The sequence below is a fragment of the Ranitomeya imitator genome, chromosome 4 (genome assembly GCF_032444005.1).
Source record: "Ranitomeya imitator isolate aRanImi1 chromosome 4, aRanImi1.pri, whole genome shotgun sequence".
NCBI classification, from domain to species: domain Eukaryota; kingdom Metazoa; phylum Chordata; class Amphibia; order Anura; family Dendrobatidae; genus Ranitomeya; species Ranitomeya imitator.
Window position 1 is genome coordinate 712,976,990 of NC_091285.1, and position 20,549 is coordinate 712,997,538.

The 20,549-nt window shown below is 44.1% G+C and overlaps 1 protein-coding gene across 1 annotated transcript in view; it reads left to right on the top strand.

Annotated features, from left to right (window-relative positions):
- Positions 1 to 1,479: 1,479 nt before the first annotated feature.
- The window catches only part of LOC138674390 (alpha-2,8-sialyltransferase 8F-like), a 37,443-nt gene continuing 18,373 nt past the window's right edge, over positions 1,480 to 20,549 (top strand). The window contains exons 1-2 of the mRNA XM_069762239.1: positions 1,480 to 1,738; positions 1,835 to 1,915. Coding sequence (XP_069618340.1) covers positions 1,647 to 1,738; positions 1,835 to 1,915 — 173 coding nt within the window. The 5' untranslated portion in view covers positions 1,480 to 1,646. The remainder of the gene's footprint in view (positions 1,739 to 1,834; positions 1,916 to 20,549) is intronic.

A 20,549-nucleotide genomic window follows, 5' to 3' on the forward strand; every position in this document is an offset into this window, starting at 1 on the left:
AGTGCCACATAGTTCAGTCACGTTTACTGAACAAGTTCTGTCAGTCACAGTGCGACACAGTTCAGTCACGTTTATTGAACAAGTTCTGTCAGTCACAGTGCCACTTAGTTCACTCACGTTTACTGAACAAGTTCTGTCAGTCACAGTGCGACATAGTTCAGTCACGTTTACTGAACAAGTTCTGTCAGTCACAGTGCCATGTAGTTCAGTCACGTTTACTGAACAAGTTCTGTCAGTCACAGTGCCACGTAGTTCAGTCACATTTACTGAACAAGTTCTGTCAGTCACAGTGCCACGTAGTTCAGTCACGTTTACTGAACATGTTCTGTCAGTCACAGTGCCACGTAGTTCAGTCACGTTTACTAAACAAGTTCTGTCAGTCACAAGGCCACATAGTTCAGTCACGTTTACTGAACAAGTTCTGTCAGTCACAGTGCCACGTAGTTCAGTCACGTTTACTGAACAAGTTCTGTCAGTCACAGTGCCACGTAGTTCACTCAGGTTTACTGAACAAGTTCTGTCAGTCACAGTGCGACATAGTTCAGTCACGTTTACTGAACACGTTCTGTTAGTCACAGTGCCATGTAGTTCAGTCACGTTTACTGAACATGTTCAGTCAGTAACAGTGCCACGTAGTTCAGTCACTTTTACTGAACGCGTTCTGTCAGTCAGAATATTCTAGAATACCCGATGCGTTAGAATCGGGCCACCATCTTGTATGTATATATTTCTGCCCCATCATTTACCTCCTCCTGTCTCGCATGTTTTCCCCACTTTCACAGCCCAAGCCTCATTCACTGACCACTACGTATTAATGTTTTTTTTTTTAGTAACGGGTCCTCACTCCCCTGGTAAATTTCCACCTTTCCCACCAATCACTGATCCACCTGGTGGCACTTCCCGTAAATTCACTGTAGTTTGCTCCACCTTCTCCCGTTCAGCAAAGGTTCTAGACATGGAGAACAATAAAGTAAAGACACACAGTCATTTTAAAAATATGTTTAGAGGTCAACTTTTCAACTTTTGTTCCGTTCTATATTTACTATTTCATCATCCAATTAGCATTTTATCATCATGATCCTTCATTCTGCATTTTTGCTGTTATTATTCACGCCATTCTAAGTGTTATTTTGATTTGGCATCTGCCCAGTTTAGTGTTTTTTTTTCTAAAACACCAGTATTGATCTGAGTTGACACACATGCGTTTTTTTAGTCCTGAAGAAGGGTCCTGTGTGACCGTGAAACACGTTGACTGCGAAACCTCTTCAGAATAAACGACTTTCAAGAATGAAGCCGACATCATGGATTTTTCGGCAGAAGATTTGACAGGTATTTTCCTCCACTTGTTGAGTGATTGGTTCAAAGACAGAGAGTGAGCGAAATGCAGTGGGGAAGGAGGACCGTGCCTTTAATGGAGGGATTGGCAGAATAGTTCCTGTCGGATCCGATCTGCATGAAGCTCTGAACTGTGACCCTGTGCAGAGTACGAGAACAGGGCACGGCTACAACTGTCAAATCTTTTCACATTTATTATTATTGACAAATGAGTTAAGTTCTTCACTGAGACTCCGAATGATGAAGAGGAGGAGGGAGAACCATCCTGAGGTGTAGGAACTGTAGTCTTGTGTGATCAGTCAGGCTGAGCCATGCGGTTGGGTTGGTGTCTCGCCATCTTCATGCTGATTGTCCTCCATGGATTCTACAGTCACCTGCAGAGGAGGATAGAAATCTATCTCTGGTAAAAACATCCGAATATCTCCTAGAATCGGTCTATTGGTGCCTCTAGGAGCAGCCGAATAATTGTAGATAAATCCCTCTGGTCGTCTTTCTTCAGGAATCAGGTAAAGCACAAGCAGCTGCCGCCCTCACAATGTGCGAAAATCCGAGACGCCATCCTACAGAAATCCCTGAAGAGGTAAATATATATAGTACATGGTGTAATAACCACACATATAGTGTAATAACCACACATATAGTGTAAAAAGCACCCACAGAGTGTAACACACACCTGGATAATGTAATAACCACACATATAGTGTAAAAAGCACCCACAGAGTGTAACACACACCTGGATAATGTAATAGCCACACATAGTGTCATTAACACCCACAGAGTGTAATAAACACCCACAGAGTGTAATGCACACATAGTATAATAAACACATACAATGTAATACACATAGTGTAATAACCGCACATATAGCGTAATATACACACATAGTGTCATTAACACCCACAGAGTGTAATACACACATGGTGTAATAACCACATATAGTGTAATAAACACCCACAGAGTGTAATATACATATAGTGTAATGACCACATATAGTGTAATACACACCTGTATAGTATAATAACCACACATATAGCGTAATACACACACATAATGTCATTAACACCCATAGAGTGTAATACCCACATGGTGTAATAACCACACATCTAGCGTAATACACACATATAGTGTCATTAACACCCATAGAGTGTAATACACACATGGTGTAATAACCACACATAGTGTAAAAAGCACCTAAAGAGTGTAATACACACTTGGATAATGTAATAACCACACATAGTGTCATTAACACCCACAGTGTGTAATAAACACCCACAGAGCGTAATACACACATAGTATAATAAACACATACAATGTAATACACATAGTGTAATAACCGCACATATAGTGTAATACACACACATAGTGTCATTAACACCCATAGAGTGTAATGCACACATGGTGTAATAACCACATATAGTGTAATAACCACACATATAGTGTAAAAAGCACCCAAAGAGTGTAATATACATATAGTGTAATGACCACATATAGTGTAATACACACCTGGATAATGTAATAACCACACATAGTGTAATACACACCTGGATAATGTAATAATCACACATAGTGTCATTAACACCCACAGAGTGTAATAAACACCCACAGAGTGTAATATATACATAGTGTAATAAACACACATATAGTGTAATGACCACCTATCTAATATATCTAATATATAAAGCTGAATGTGTGTGTGTGTGTGTGTGTGTATGTGTGTATGTCCGGGATTGGCATCTGCACCGTCGCAGCTACAGCCACAAAATTTTGCACAGTCACACGTCTGGACCCCGAGAGCGTCATAGGCTATGTTGTGAGGTGAAATTTTAACCCCGCGCTTTCCAATTCAAACAATTTTGCCCCTATCTACATAATGGGGAAAAAGTGAAAGGAAAAGTGTTGGAGGCAAATTGACAGCGGCCAGATGTGAACAAGGGGGACTTAAAGAGTGAGAGCGATGGCGCCAAAGAGTATATACCGTACAGTTGCTAATGTGGGGCCCCGATATGGTATTCTCACCACACACGGAGATATGAACACACACACAAAATGCGCCACACACTACCATGTGCTTGAACACATATATCACCCTCAGCACACATTTCACCACACATACACCAACCTCGCCACATAAAAGTCAAAAAACAAAAGTCGCCGCTCAAAACTCGCCATGCGCAAAACTCGCCACAAGCAAAACTAGGCTCACACAAAACTCGCCACTCATGCAAAACTCACCTAATGGAAAACTCGCCACACGCCAAACTTGCACACACGGAAAACTTGCCACATGCACAAAAGTTGCAACACATGCAAAAGTTCCTTCACATAAAACTTGCACATACTCAAAACACACCACACATAAAATTCGCCACGCACAATACTCGCCATGCGCAAAACTTGCTGCACACAACTTGCTAACCTGTCACATGCAACTCGACACACAAAACTCATCTCAAAAAAGTCGCTACATGCATGTCGCCACACGCATCTCAACACACACAACTTGACACATGAAACTCGCCCTAAAACACACACAAGTCTGGTATTATCCTTCAAAAATAAAAATCTGATTAATAAGCAGACAAACTACAACAAATGTACCATATAGGAAATACGGCAGCTGTCAGTCACATGACCTGTCTATTATGTGTATGTGTGAGCTAACATATACTGCCAGGGGGGAGGGCTTCCTGTTGGCTGGGGATTTATCAGGCTGCCAATTTAGCTTACAAATACTGAGGTAAAAATACTGAGCAAATAACATGTGAACGCGGTCTAATACAGGAGGAGATGACACACAGGTATATAGTATATACAGGGGAGATGACACAGATATATACTATATACAGGAGAGATGACACACAGGTATATACTATATACAGGAGGAGATGACACACAGGTATATACTATATACAGGAGAGATGACACACAGGTATATACTATATACAGGAGGAGATGACACACAGGTATATAATATATACAGGAGGAGATGACACACAGGTGTATAATATATACAGGAGGAGATGACATACAGGTGTATACTATATACAGGAGGAGATGACATACAGGTATATACTATATACAGGAGGAGATGACATACAGGTATATACTATATACAGGAGGAGATGACACACAGGTATATATTATATATAGAAGGAGATGACACACAGGTATATACTATATACAGGAGAGATGACACACAGGTATATACTATATACAGGAGAGATGACACACAGGTATATACTATATACAGGAGAGATGACATACAGGTATATACTATATACAGGAGGAGATAACACACAGGTATATAATATATACAGGAGGAGATGACATACAGGTGTATACTATATACAGGAGGAGATGACACACAGGTATATATTATATACAGGAGAGATGACACACAGGTATATACTATATACAGGAAGAGATGACACACAGGTATATAATATATACAGGAGGAGATGACATACAGGTGTATACTATATACAGGAGGAGATGACACACAGATATATACTATATACAGGAGAGATGACACACAGGTATATACTTTATACAGGAGGAGATGACACACAGGTATATACTATATACAGGAGGAGATGACACACATATATACTATATACATATATACTATATACAGGGGAGATGACACACAGGTAGATACTATATACAGGAGGAGATGACATACAGGTATATACTATATACAGGGCAGATGACGCACAGATATATACTATATACAGGGCAGATGACGCACAGATATATACTATATACAGGAGGAAATAACACACACATATATACTATATACAGGGTAGATTACACACTGGTATATACTATATACAGGGGAGATGACATACAGGTACTGTACATACTATTTACAAGGGAAAGACACACAGGTAAATACTAAATACAGGAGCAGATGATACACAGGTATATACTATATACAGGAGGAGATGACACACAGGTATATACTATATACAGGAGGAGATGACACACAGATATATACTATATACAGGAGCAGATGATACACAGGTATATACTATATACAGGAGGAGATGACACACAGGTATATGCTATATACAGGAGGAGGTGACATACAGGTACATACTATATACAGGAGGAGATGACACACAGGTATATACTATATACAGGAGCAGATGACACACATGTATATACTATATACAGGAGGAGATCACTTACAGGTATATACTATATAAAGGAGGAGATGACACATGTATATACTATATACAGGGGAGATGACACACAGGTATATACTATATACTGGGGAGATGACACACAGGTACATACTATATACAGGGGAGATGACACACAGGTATATACTATATACAGGGGAGATGACATACAGGTACGTACTATATACAGGGGAGATGACACACAGGTATATACTATATACATAGAAGATGACATACAGGTATATACTATATACAGGAGGAAATGACACACAGGTATATACTATATACAGGAGGAGATGATACACAGGTATATACTATATACAGGGGAGATGACACACACATATATACTATATACAGGGGAGATGACACACAGGTACATACTATATACAGGAGGAGATGACATACAGGTATATACTATATAGAGGAGGAGATGACACATACATATATACTATATACAGGGAAGCTAACACATATGTATATACTATATACAGGAGTAGATGACACACTGGTATATACTATATACAGGGGAGATGACACACAGGCATGTACTATATACAGGAGGAGATGACATACAGGTATATACTATATACAGGAGATGACATACAGGTGTATACTATATATAAAGGAGATGACAAAGATGTATATACTGAGGGAAAAATGAGAGGTGTGCGGTGAAAATGAGGGGTGTGACGTAAAAATGAAAAGGTGTGAGTGCAAAATGAGAGGAGTGAGGGAAAATAGTGGAGTGATCGGAAAATGACAGATGTGAGGTCGAAATAACAAGTGTTAGGGGGAATGAGAGGAGTGAGGGGAAAATAAGAGAAGTGAGGTGCTATAACTAACCACAGATATTTACTATGTCTAGGCAACGCGGGCTCTTCAGTTAGTCTACTATATAATTGTCTAAGGGTCACTTCCGTCTGTCTGTCTGTCTTTCTGTCTGTCACAGATATTCATTGGTCGCGGCCTCTGTCTGCCATGGAAATCCAAGTCGCTGATTGGACACGGCAAAACAGCCACGACCAATCAGCGACGGTCACAGTCCGGCAGAAAAATGGCCGCTCCTTACTCCCCGCAGTCACTGCCCGGCACCCGCTCCATACTCCCCTCTCCATTCACCGCTCACACAGGGTTAATGCCGGCAGTAATGGACCGCGTTATGCCGCGGGTAACGCACTCTGTTACCGCTGCTATTAACCCTGTGTGTCCCCAACACTATTGATGCTGCCTATGCGGCATCATTAGTAAAAAGATCTAATGTTAAAAAAATTAAAAACCAAAAAACCTGCTATTTTCACCCTCTGTCGTCCGACGATTCGCTGGCGCCTGCCACCAGCTTCTGGTCCCAGAGATCTCACGAGACTGCTAAGTCATCTGAGTAATTTTGCAATGCATCCTGGGAACGGAAGATGGTGGCAGCCGCGTGCATATCGCCGAGCTTCGCTGAACCCTAGGGGGTGAGTATATAACTATTTTTTATTTTAATTTTTTTTTTTTAACAGGGATATGGTGCCCACACTGCTTAAAACTGCGTGGGCAGTGTTATATACCGCATGGTTGCTATATACTCCGTGGGCTGTGTGATATACTCCGTGGGCTGTGTGATATACTGCAGGGGCTGTGTGATATACTGCGGGGGCTGTGTGATATACTGCAGTGGTTTTGTGATATACTGCAGGGGCTGTGTGATATACTGCAGGGGCTGTGTGATATACTGCAGGGGCTGTACGATATACTATTTGGACTGTGTTATATACTGCATGGGCTGTGCTATATAGTACATGGGTAGTGTTATATACTACGTGGGCTGTGTGATATACTGCGGGGGCTGTGCTGTACACTACATGGGCAGTGTTATATACTGCATGGGCTGTGTTATATACTGCGTGGGCTGTGTTATATACTGCCTGGGCTGTGCTATATACTATGTGCCCTGTGTTATATACTGCGTGGCCTGTGTTATATACTACGTCGCCTGTGTTATATACTGCGTGGCTGCTACATACTGCGTTGGCTGTGTTATATAGTATGTGGGCTGTGTTATATACTGTTTGTGCTGTGTCATATACTGTGTGGCCTGTATTAACGCATCAGGTATTCTAGAATATGTATGTATGTATATAGCAGCCACATAGTTTATAGCACAGGTCACGTAGTATTTGCTATATAATACATGGCTCCTATATACTACATGGCCTGTGCTATCTACTATGTGGCTGCTATATACATACATACATACATATTCAAGAACACCCGATGCATTAGAATCGGGCCACCATCTAGTCTATATATATAATTGTCTAAGGGTTTTTCTGTCTGTCTGTCACAGATATTCATTGGTCGCGGCCTCTGTCTGTCATGGAAATCTGTTGTGAATTCTGTTGTCAAACTCCCTCCTGTGGTCGTGAATTGTACTTCGGCGAGTTCTGTCTATGGGCTCCCTCTGGTGGCTATGAGTGAAGCTGCTGCTTCTGAGGTTCCTTACACAGGTGACGTGGGTTATCCTTTGGTTGGCTGCTCTATTTAACTCCTCTCAGATCGTTACTCCATGCCAGCTGTCAATGTTTTTGCACTGGTTCAGTTCGCTCCTGGATCTCTCTGGTGACCTGCCTTCTCCTGCAGAAGCTAAGTTCCTGAGAGTCATTATTTGTTCATTGTTTTCTTGTCCAGCTGGTTATCATGATTTTGCCTTGCTAGCTGGAAGCTCTGGGATGCAGAGTGGCCGCTCCGCACCGTGAGTCGGTGCAGAGGTCTTTTTTGCACACTCTGCGTGGTCTTTTGTAGGTTTTTGTGCTGATCGCAAAGTTACCTTTCCTATCCTCTGTCTATTTAGTAAGTCTGGCCTCTCTTTGCTGAAACCTGTTTCATCTCTGCGTTTGTGTCTTCCATCTTTACTCACAGTCAATATATATGGGGGGCTTCCTTTACCTTTGGGGAATTTCTCTGAGGCAAGGTAGGCTTTATTTTCTATCACTAGGGCTAGCTAGATCTTAGGCTGTGACGAGGCACCTAGGGAGCGTCAGGAGCGCTCCACGGCTATATTTAGTGTGTGAGATAGGATTAGGGCTTGCGATCAGCAGAGCTCCCACATCCCAGAGCTTGTCCTGTATGAGTTTAACTATCAGGTCGATTGCTCCTAACCACCAGGTCATAACAGTACAGCTGGCCCAAAGTATTAATGCATCTCAATAGAGGGATAAGAGAACTTCTGAGACCATTTTTTTTTCTTTGCACTGTGTTTTGTCTTTCTTTTCCCCTAGACCTTTGGGTGGTTCAGGACACAGGTGTAGATATGGACATTCAAGGTCTGTCCTCTTGTGTGGATCATCTCACTGAAAGGGTGCAAAACATTCAAGATTTTGTGGTTCAGAATCCTATGTTAGAGCCTAGAATTCCTATTCCTGACTTATTTTCTGGGGATAGATCTAGGTTCTTGAATTTCAAAAATAATTGTAAACTGTTTCTAGCTTTGAAACCCCGCTCCTCTGGTGACCCCGTTCAACAAGTAAAAATCATTATTTCTTTGTTGCGTGGTGACCCGCAAGACTGGGCATTTTCCCTTGCGCCAGGAGATCCTGCATTGCGTGATGTTGATGCATTTTTTCTGGTGCTTGGATTGCTTTATGATGAACCAAATTCAGTGGATCAGGCAGAGAAAATCTTGCTGGCTTTGTGTCAGGGACAGGATGAAGCGGAGGTGTACTGTCAGAAGTTTAGAAAGTGGTCTGTGCTCACTCAGTGAAATGAATGTGCCCTGGCGGCAATTTTCAGAAAGGGTCTTTCTGAAGCCCTTAAGGATGTCATGGTGGGAATTCCCACGCCTGCTGGTCTGAATGAGTCTATGTCTTTGACCATTCAGATCGATCGGCGCATGCGTGAGCGCAGAGCTGTGCACCATCTGGCGGTATTCTCTGAGCATAGGCCTGAGCCTATGCAGTGTGATAGGACTTTGACCAGAGCTGAACGGCAAGAACACAGACATCGGAATGGGCTGTGTTTTTACTGTGGTGAATCCACTCATGCTATCTCCGACTGCCCTAAGCGCACTAAGCGGTTCGCTAGGTCTGCCACCATTGGTACGGTACAGTCTAAATTTCTTTTGTCCGTTACTCTGATTTGCTCTCTGTCGTCCTATTCTGTAATGGCATTTGTGGATTCAGGCGCTGCCCTGAATTTGATGGACTTGGAGTTTGCCAGGCGCTGTAGTTTTTTCTTGGTGCCCTTGCAGTGTCCTATTCCATTGAGAGGAATTGATGCTACGCCTTTGGCCAAGAATAAACCTCAGTACTGGACTCAATTGACCATGTGCATGGCTCCTGCACATCAGGAGGATATTCGCTTTTTGGTGTTGCATAATCTGCATGATGTGGTCGTTTTGGGGTTGCCATGGCTACAGGTCCATAATCCAGTGTTGGATTGGAAATCTATGTCTGTGTCCAGCTGGGGTTGTCAGGGGGTACGTGGTGATGTTCCATTGCGGTCAATTTCGCCTTCCACTCCTTCTGAAGTCCCTGAGTTTTTATCAGATTACCGGGATGTATTTGAAGAGCCCAAATAGAGGTGCAGACAACAAGGATTTGGATTCCTGGACCACGGTGTGAATTACTGGTATGATGGACTCCTCGCCAGAGACGGACTACACCTCAACAAACCTGGGAAACACACATTCGCCAGAAGACTCGCTACACTCATCAGGAGGGCGTTAAACTAGAAGAAGAGGGGACGGGAAGAAAAACATTAGACTCGAACAAAGACGACCCAGGAAAACATACTCAGAAGGGAGGTAAGAACATTTCTAAAACAATCCACAGTGAGGAGATTGGAACAAAACAAAATCCTCTAAACTGCATGCTCGCAAACGCCAGAAGCCTGACAAACAAGATGGAAGAACTAGAAGCAGAAATATCTACAGGTAACTTTGACATAGTGGGAATAACCGAGACATGGTTAGATGAAAGCTATGACTGGGCAGTTAACTTACAGGGTTACAGTCTGTTTAGAAAGGATCGTAAAAATCGGAGAGGAGGAGGGGTTTGTCTCTATGTAAAGTCTTGTCTAAAGTCCACTTTAAGGGAGGATATTAGCGAAGGGAATGAGGATGTCGAGTCCATATGGGTTGAAATTCATGGAGGGAAAAATGGTAACAAAATTCTCATTGGGGTCTGTTACAAACCCCCAAATATAACAGAAAGCATGGAAAGTCTACTTCTAAAGCAGATAGATGAAGCTGCAACCCATAATGAGGTCCTGGTTATGGGGGACTTTAACTACCCGGATATTAACTGGGAAACAGAAACCTGTGAAACCCATAAAGGCAACAGGTTTCTGCTAATAACCAAGAAAAATTATCTTTCACAATTGGTGCAGAATCCAACCAGAGGAGCAGCACTTTTAGACCTAATACTATCTAATAGACCTGACAGAATAACAAATCTGCAGGTGGTTGGGCATTTAGGAAATAGCGACCACAATATTGTGCAGTTTCACCTGTCTTTCACTAGGGGGACTTGTCAGGGAGTCACAAAAACATTGAACTTTAGGAAGGCAAAGTTTGACCAGCTTAGAGATGCCCTTAATCTGGTAGACTGGGACAATATCCTCAGTAATGAGAATACAGATAATAAATGGGAAATGTTTAAGAACATCCTAAATAGGCAGTGTAAGCGGTTTATACCTTGTGGGAATAAAAGGACTAGAAATAGGAAAAACCCAATGTGGCTAAACAAAGAAGTAAGACAGGCAATTAACAGTAAAAAGAAAGCATTTGCACTATTAAAGCAGGATGGCACCATTGAAGCTCTAAAAAACTATAGGGAGAAAAATACTTTATCTAAAAAACTAATTAAAGCTGCCAAAAAGGAAACAGAGAAGCACATTGCTAAGGAGAGTAAAACTAATCCCAAACTGTTCTTCAACTATATCAATAGTAAAAGAATAAAAACTGAAAATGTAGGCCCCTTAAAAAATAGTGAGGAAAGAATGGTTGTAGATGACGAGGAAAAAGCTAACATATTAAACACCTTCTTCTCCTCGGTATTCACGGTGGAAAATGAAATGCTAGGTGAAATCCCAAGAAACAATGAAAACCCTATATTAAGGGTCACCAATCTAACCCAAGAAGAGGTGCGAAACCGGCTAAATAAGATTAAAATAGATAAATCTCCGGGTCCGGATGGCATACACCCACGAGTACTAAGAGAACTAAGTAATGTAATAGATAAACCATTATTTCTTATTTTTAGGGACTCTATAGAGACAGGGTCTGTTCCGCAGGATTGGCGCATAGCAAATGTGGTGCCAATATTCAAAAAGGGCTCTAAAAGTGAACCTGGAAATTATAGGCCAGTAAGTCTAACCTCTATTGTTGGTAAAATATTTGAAGGGTTTCTGAGGGATGTTATTCTGGATTATCTCAATGAGAATAACTGTTTAACTCCATATCAGCATGGGTTTATGAGAAATCGCTCCTGTCAAACCAATCTAATCAGTTTTTATGAAGAGGTAAGCTATAGACTGGACCACGGTGAGTCATTGGACGTGGTATATCTCGATTTTTCCAAAGCGTTTGATACCGTGCCGCACAAGAGGTTGGTACACAAAATGAGAATGCTTGGTCTGGGGGAAAATGTGTGTAAATGGGTTAGTAACTGGCTTAGTGATAGAAAGCAGAGGGTGGTTATAAATGGTATAGTCTCTAACTGGGTCGCTGTGACCAGTGGGGTACCGCAGGGGTCAGTATTGGGACCTGTTCTCTTCAACATATTCATTAATGATCTGGTAGAAGGTTTACACAGTAAAATATCGATATTTGCAGATGATACAAAACTATGTAAAGCAGTTAATACAAGAGAAGATAGTATTCTGCTACAGATGGATCTGGATAAGTTGGAAACTTGGGCTGAAAGGTGGCAGATGAGGTTTAACAATGATAAATGTAAGGTTATACACATGGGAAGAGGGAATCAATATCACCATTACACACTGAACGGGAAACCACTGGGTAAATCTGACAGGGAGAAGGACTTGGGGATCCTAGTTAATGATAAACTTACCTGGAGCAGCCAGTGCCAGGCAGCAGCTGCCAAGGCAAACAGGATCATGGGGTGCATTAAAAGAGGTCTGGATACACATGATGAGAGCATTATACTGCCTCTGTACAAATCCCTAGTTAGACCGCACATGGAGTACTGTGTCCAGTTTTGGGCACCGGTGCTCAGGAAGGATATAATGGAACTAGAGAGAGTACAAAGGAGGGCAACAAAATTAATAAAGGGGATGGGAGAACTACAATACCCAGATAGATTAGCGAAATTAGGATTATTTAGTCTAGAAAAAAGACGACTGAGGGGCGATCTAATAACCATGTATAAGTATATAAGGGGACAATACAAATATCTCGCTGAGGATCTGTTTATACCAAGGAAGGTGACGGGCACAAGGGGGCATTCTTTGCGTCTGGAGGAGAGAAGGTTTTTCCACCAACATAGAAGAGGATTCTTTACTGTTAGGGCAGTGAGAATCTGGAATTGCTTGCCTGAGGAGGTGGTGATGGCGAACTCAGTCGAGGGGTTCAAGAGAGGCCTGGATGTCTTCCTGGAGCAGAACAATATTGTATCATACAATTATTAGGTTCTGTAGAAGGACGTAGATCTGGGTATTTATTATGATGGAATATAGGCTGAACTGGATGGACAAATGTCTTTTTTCGGCCTTACTAACTATGTTACTATGTTACTATGTAAATCTGGTGCCCTACCTCCTCATAGGGATTGCGACTGTGCTATTAATTTGATTCCTGGTAGTAAGTTTCCTAAGGGTCGTCTGTTTAATTTATCTGTGCCAGAACACGCCGCTATGCGGAGTTATATAAAGGAATCCTTGGAGAAGGGTCATATTCGTCCGTCGTTGTCACCATTGGGAGCAGGGTTCTTTTTTGTGGCCAAGAAGGATGGTTCTTTGAGACCTTGTATTGATTACCGCCTTCTTAATAAGATCACAGTCAAATTTCAGTATCCTTTGCCGCTGCTGTCTGATTTATTTGCTCGGATTAAGGGGGCTAGTTGGTTCACCAAGATAGATCTTCGAGGGGCGTATAATCTTGTGCGAATTAAACAGGGTGATGAATGGAAAACAGCATTTAATACGCCCGAGGGCCATTTTGAGTGCCTGGTTATGCCATTCGGGCTTTCTAATGCTCCATTTGTGTTTCAGTCCTTTATGCATGACATCTTCCGAGAGTACCTGGATAGATTCATGATTGTATACTTGGATGACATTTTGGTCTTTTCGGATGATTGGGAGTCTCATGTGAAGCAGGTCAGAATGGTGTTCCAGGTCCTTCGTGCTAATTCCTTGTTTGTGAAGGGGTCAAAGTGTCTCTTTGGAGTTCAGAAGGTTTCATTTTTGGGTTTCATTTTTTCCCCTTCTACTATCGAGATGGACCCTGTTAAAGTTCAGGCCATTCACGATTGGATTCAGCCGACATCTGTGAAGAGATTGCAGAAATTCCTGGGCTTTGCTAATTTTTATCGTCGCTTTATCGCTAATTTTTCCAGTATTGCTAAACCGTTGACTGATTTGACCAAGAAAGGTGCTGATGTGGTCAATTGGTCTTCTGCGGCTGTAGAGGCTTTTCAGGAATTGAAGCGTCGTTTTGCTTCTGCCCCTGTGTTGTGCCAGCCAGATGTTTCGCTCCCTTTTCAGGTTGAGGTTGATGCTTCTGAAATTGGAGCAGGGGCTGTTTTGTCGCAAAGAAGTTCTGATGGCTCGGTGATGAAACCATGCACCTTCTTTTCTAGAAAATTCTCGCCTGCTGAGCGCAATTATGATGTGGGCAATCGGGAGTTGTTGGCCTTGAAGTGGGCATTCGAGGAGTGGCGACATTGGCTTGAAGGAGCTAAACATCGCGTGGTGGTCTTGACGGATTTCAAGAATTTGACTTATCTCGAGTCTGCCAAACGGTTGAATCCTAGACAGGCTCGATGGTCGCTCTTTTACTCCCGTTTTGATTTTGTGGTTTCATTCCTTCCGGGATCTAAGAATGTGAAGGCTGACGCCCAGTCAAGGAGTTTTGTGCCTGACTCTCCGGGTGTTCCGGAGCCGGCGTGTATTCTTAAAGAGGGGGTAATTTTGTATGCCATCTCCCCTGATTTGCGGCGGGTGCTGCAGAAGTTTCAGGCTGATAGACCTGACCGTTGTCCTATGGAAAAACTGTTTGTCCCTGATAGATGGACTAGTAGAGTTATCTCTGAGGTTCATTGTTCGTTGTTGGCTGGTCATCCTGGAATCTTTGGTACCAGAGATTTGGTGGCTAGATCCTTTTGGTGGCCTTCTTTGTCACGGGATGTGCGTTCTTTTGTGCAGTCCTGTGGGACTTGTGCTCGGGCTAAGCCCTGCTGTTCTCATGCCAGTGGGTTGCTTTTGCCCTTGCCGATCCCGAAGAGGCCTTGGACGCATATTTCCATGGATTTTATTTCTGATCTCCCTGTTTCTCAAAAGATGTCGGTCATTTGGGTGGTTTGTGATCGCTTCTCTAAGATGGTCCATTTGGTACCCTTATCTAAATTGCCTTCCTCCTCTGATTTGGTGCCATTGTTTTTCCAGCATGTGGTTCGTTTGCATGGCATTCCAGAGAACATCGTCTCGGACAGAGGTTCCCAGTTTGTTTCGAGGTTTTGGCGGTCCTTTTGCGCTAAGATGGGCATTGATTTGTCTTTTTCTTCGGCTTTCCATCCTCAGACTAATGGCCAAACCGAACGAACTAATCAGACTTTGGAGACATATCTGAGATGCTTTGTTTCTGCTGATCAGGATGATTGGGTGTCCTTCTTGCCTTTGGCTGAGTTCGCCCTTAATAATCGGGCCAGCTTGGCTACTTTAGTTTCTCCTTTTTTCTGTAATTCTGGTTTCCATCCTAATTTCTCTTCAGGGCAGGTTGAGCCTTCGGACTGTCCTGGTGTGGATGCGGTGGTGGACAGGTTGCAGCAGATTTGGACTCATGTGGTGGACAATTTGACATTGTCCCAGGAGAAGGCTCAACGTTTCGCTAACCGCCGGCGTTGTGTTGGTCCCCGACTTCGTGTTGGGGATTTGGTTTGATTGTCATCTCATCACGTTCCTATGAAGGTTTCCTCTCCTAAGTTTAAGCCTCGTTTCATTGGGCCATATAAGATTTCTGAAGTTCTTAATCCTGTGTCATTTCATTTGGACCTTCCAGCTTCTTTTGCCATCCATAATGTGTTCCATAGGTCGTTGTTGCGGAGATACGTGGCGCCTATGGTTCCCTCTGTTGATCCTCCTCCCCGGTGTTGGTCGAGGGGGAGTTGGAGTATGTGGTGGAGAAAGATTTTGGATTCTCGTGTTTCGAGACGGAAACTCCAGTACCTGGTCAAGTGGAAGGGTTATGGTCAGGAAGATAATTCCTGGCTTTTTGTCTCTGATGTTCATGCTGCCGATCTAGTTCGTGCCTTTCATTTGGCTTGTCCTGATCAGCCTGGGGGCTCTGGTGAGGGTTCGGTGACCCCTCCTCAAGGGGGGGGTACTGTTGTGAATTCTGTTGTCAAACTCCCGCCTGTGGTCGTGAATGGTACTTCGGCGAGTTCTGTCTATGGGCTCCCTCTGGTGGCTATGAGTGAAGCTGCTGCTTCTGAGGTTCCTTACACAGGTGACGTGGGTTATCCTTTGGTTGGCTGCTCTATTTAACTCCTCTCAGATCGTTACTCCATGCCAGCTGTCAATGTTTTTGCATTGGTTCAGTTCGCTCCTGGATCTCTCTGGTGACCTGCCTTCTCCTGCAGAAGCTAAGTTCCTGAGAGTCATTATTTGTTCATTGTTTTCTTGTCCAGCTGGTTATCATGATTTTGTCTTGCTAGCTGGAAGCTCTGGGATGCAGAGTGGCCCCTCCGCACCGTGAGTCGGTGCGGAGGTCCTTTTTGCACACTCTGCGTGGTCTTTTGTAGGTTTTTGTGCTGATCGCAAAGTTACCTTTCCTATCCTCTGTCTATTTAGTAAGTCTGGCCTCCCTTTGCTGAAACCTGTTTCATCTCTGCGTTTGTGTCTTCCATCTTTACTCACAGTCAATATATGTGGGGGGCTTCCTTTACCTTTGGGGAATTTCTCTGAGGCAAGGTAGGCTTTATTTTCTATCTCTAGGGCTAGCTAGATCTTAGGCTGTGACGAGGCGCCTAGGGAGCGTCAGGAGCGCTCCACGGCTATTTTTAGTGTGTGTGATAGGATTAGGGCTTGCGGTCAGCAGAGCTCCCACATCCCAGAGCTCGTCCTGTATGAGGTTTAACCACCAGGTCATTCCGGAAATCCAAGTCGCTGATTGGTTGTGGCAAAACAGCCACGACCAATCAGCGACGGTCACAGTCCGGCGTAAAAATGGCCGTGTCTTACTCCCCGCAGTCACTGCCCGGCACCCTCTCCATACTCCCCTCCATTCACCGCTCACACAGGGTTAATGCCGGCGGTAACGGACCGCGTTATGCCTCGGGTAACACACTCCGTTACCGCTGCTATTAACCCTGTGTGTCCCCAACTTTTTACTATTGATGCTGCCTACGTGGCATTAATAGTAAAAAGGTCTAATGTTAAAAAAATAAAAAAACAAAAAACCTGCTATTCTCACCCTCTGTCGTCGGACGATGCACTCGCGCCTGCCGCCAGCTTCCGATCCCAGAGATGCATTGCGAAATTACCCAGAAGACTTAGCGGTCTCGTGAGACTGCTAAGTCATCTGGGTAATTTCGCAATGCATCCTGGGAAGGGAAGATGGCGGCAGCCGCGTGCATTTCACCGAGCTTCGCTGAACCCTAGGGGGTGAGTATATAATTTTTTAATTTTAATTTTTTTTTTTTAACAGTGATATGGTGCCCACACTGCTTAAAACTGCGTGGGCAGTGTTATATACCGCGTGGCTGCTATATACTACATGGGCAGTGTGATATACTGCGTGGGCTGTGTGATATACTGTGTGTGGGCTGTGTCATATACTGCAGGGGCTGTGTGATATACTGCAGGGGCTGTGTGATATACTGTGGGGGCTGTGTGATATACTGCGGGGGCTGTGTGATATACTGCGGTGGTTTTGTGATATACTGCAGGGGCTGTGTGATATACTGCGGGGGCTGTGATATACTGCGGGGCTGTGTGATATACTGCGGGGGCTGTGTGATATACTTCGGGGGCTGCGTGATATACTGCAGGGTCTGTGTGATATACTGCGGAGGCTGTACGATATACTACTTGGACTGTGTTATATACTGCATGGGCTGTGCTATATATTACATGGGCAGTGTTATATACTACGTGGGCTGTGTGATATACTGCGGGGGCTGTGCTAAACACTACATGGGCAGTGTTATATACTGCGTGGGCTGTGTTATATACTGCGTGGGCTGTGTTATATACTGCCTGGGCTGTGCTATATACTATGTGCCCTGTGTTATATACTGCGTGGCCTGTGTTATATACTACGTCGCCTGTGTTATATACTGCGTGGCTGCTATATACTGAGTGGGCTGTGTTATATAGTACGTGGGCTGTGTTATATACTGTTTGTGCTGTATTATATACTGTGTGGCCTGTATTAACGCATCGGGTATTCTAGAATATGTATGCATGTATATAGCAGCCACCTAGTATATAGCACAGGCCACGTAGTATTTGCTATATAATACATGTCACCTATATACTACATGGCCTGTGCTATATACTATGTGGCTGCAATATACATGCGTACATATTCAAGAACACCCGATGCGTTAGAATCGGGCCACCATCTAGTCTACTATATAATTGTCTAAGGGTCACTTCCGTCTGTCTGTCTTTCTGTCTGTCACAGATATTCATTGGTCGCGGCCTCTGTCTGTCATGGAAATCCAAGTCGCTGATTGGCTGCGGCAAAACAGCCACGACCAATCAGCGACGGTCACAGTCCGGCAGAAAAATGGCCGCTCCTTACTCCCCGCAGTCACTGCCCGGCGCCCACTCCATACTTCCCTCCAGTCTCCGCTCACACAGGGTTAATGCCGGTGGTAACGGACCGCGTTATGCCGCGGGTAACGCACTCCATTACCGCTGCTATTAATCCTGTGTGTCCCCAACTTTTTACTATTGATGCTGCCTATGCGGCATCAATAGTTGAAAGATCTAATGTTAAAAATAATAAAAAAACAAAAAACCTGCTATTCTCTCCCTCTGTCGTCCGACGATGCGCTCGCGCCTGCCACCAGCTTCCGGTCCCAGAGATGCATTGCAAAATTACCCAGGAGACTTAGCGGTCTCACGAGACCGCTTAGTCATCTGTGTAATTTCGCAATGCATCCTGGGAACGGAAGATGACGGCAGCCGCGCGCGCATCGCCGGAGCTTCGCTGGATCCTAGGGGGTGGGTATATAACTATTTTTCATTTTAATTATTTTTTTAAACAGGGATATGGTGGCCACTCTGCTAAATACTGCGTGGGCAGTGTTATATACCGCATGGCTGCTATATACTACATGGCCAGTGTGATATGCTACATGGGCAGTGTGATATACTGCGGGGGCTGTGTGATATACTGTGGGGGCTGTGTGAAATACTGCGGGGGCTGTGTGATATACTGTGGGGGCTGTGTGATATACTGCGGGGGGGGTGATATACTGTGGGGGCTGTGCGATATACTACGAGGGCAGGGACGGTACATCTCGCTGACGGCACACTGGGTTAACATAGTGGAAGCCGGGACTCAGATGGACACCGAGGATTGTGGACCCTACATCAATCAGGGTTGCCCCCACAGTCTACACCTCCTGCACATCCTCCTCCTCTTCAGCCTCCATCTCTGAAATCCCCACATCATTCACAAGCTGGAAGCACTGCAGCACTGCCTCAGTCAAGAACCAACAGGCTGTACTGAAGCTAATATGTTTAGGTGACAAACTGCACAATGCTGAAGAATTGTGGACAGCTCTGAAAGAGCAGGCACATCTGTGGCTGACACCACTGAACCTACAGCCAGGCATGGTCATGTGCAACAATGGCCGCATCCTGCTTGAGGCTCTGAGGCGAGGCGAGCTCACACATGTATCATGCCAGGCCCATGTGCTTAACCTCGTTGTTCAACACTTTCTCAAAAGCTACCTGGAGCTGCCGGATCTGCTTGTGAAAGTATGTCGCCTGTGTGCCCATTTTAGAAAGTCAGCTACAGTTTCTACCACCCTTGCCATGCTTCAGCAGCGTTTGCAGCTTCCAGCTCACCGACTGGTGTGTGATGTCCCCACGCATTGTAAGTCTACACTGCATGTGTTGGAAAGGATTTGTGAGCAGAAGAGGGCAGTTGTTGACTACCAGCATCTACACGGCCATCGATATTCAGTTCAGACTCCACACATAAGACCTCAGGAGTGGATATGGATGTCAGACATATGTACCATCCTCCAAAACTTTGAGGAGTCCACCAAGATGGTGAGCAGCAATTACGCCATAATTAGCATCATCATCCCGCTTCTCTGTATTGTGAAAAGCTCTCTGCTCACAATGTATGATTATGAATTGCAGGCAGAGCAAGATGGGATGGAGCAAGGAAACATACAGTGTGATTACACAGAGCCGAGCCTCATGTTATCCCAATGTGGATTGGTTGACAATGAGGCAGAGGAGGAGGAGGAAGAACAGGAGCTACTTTCAGGCCCTATAGACGGTACTACAAGCACAACTGCCATACCGTCTGTTCAGCATGGGTGACCTGAGGACAGGGAGGAGTAGGAGAGAATGGTCAGTCGCCCTCTTGATGAAGACACAGAAGTCTTGCCTGTTAGCAGTCTGGTATGCATGGCCGACTTTATGTTGCGCTGCCTTTCCCGTGACCCTTGTATTCTCCAAATTTTGGGTTACTGGTCATTACTGGTTGGCGACACTTCTAGACCCACACTACAAGGAGAAATTTCAATCTCCTCTTCCAGAGTCAGACAGGTCTACTGAAATGGTGCAGTACCCGGAGGCCATTGTTGAGGAATTATTAAAAAAATTCCCATCTGAAAATGCTGG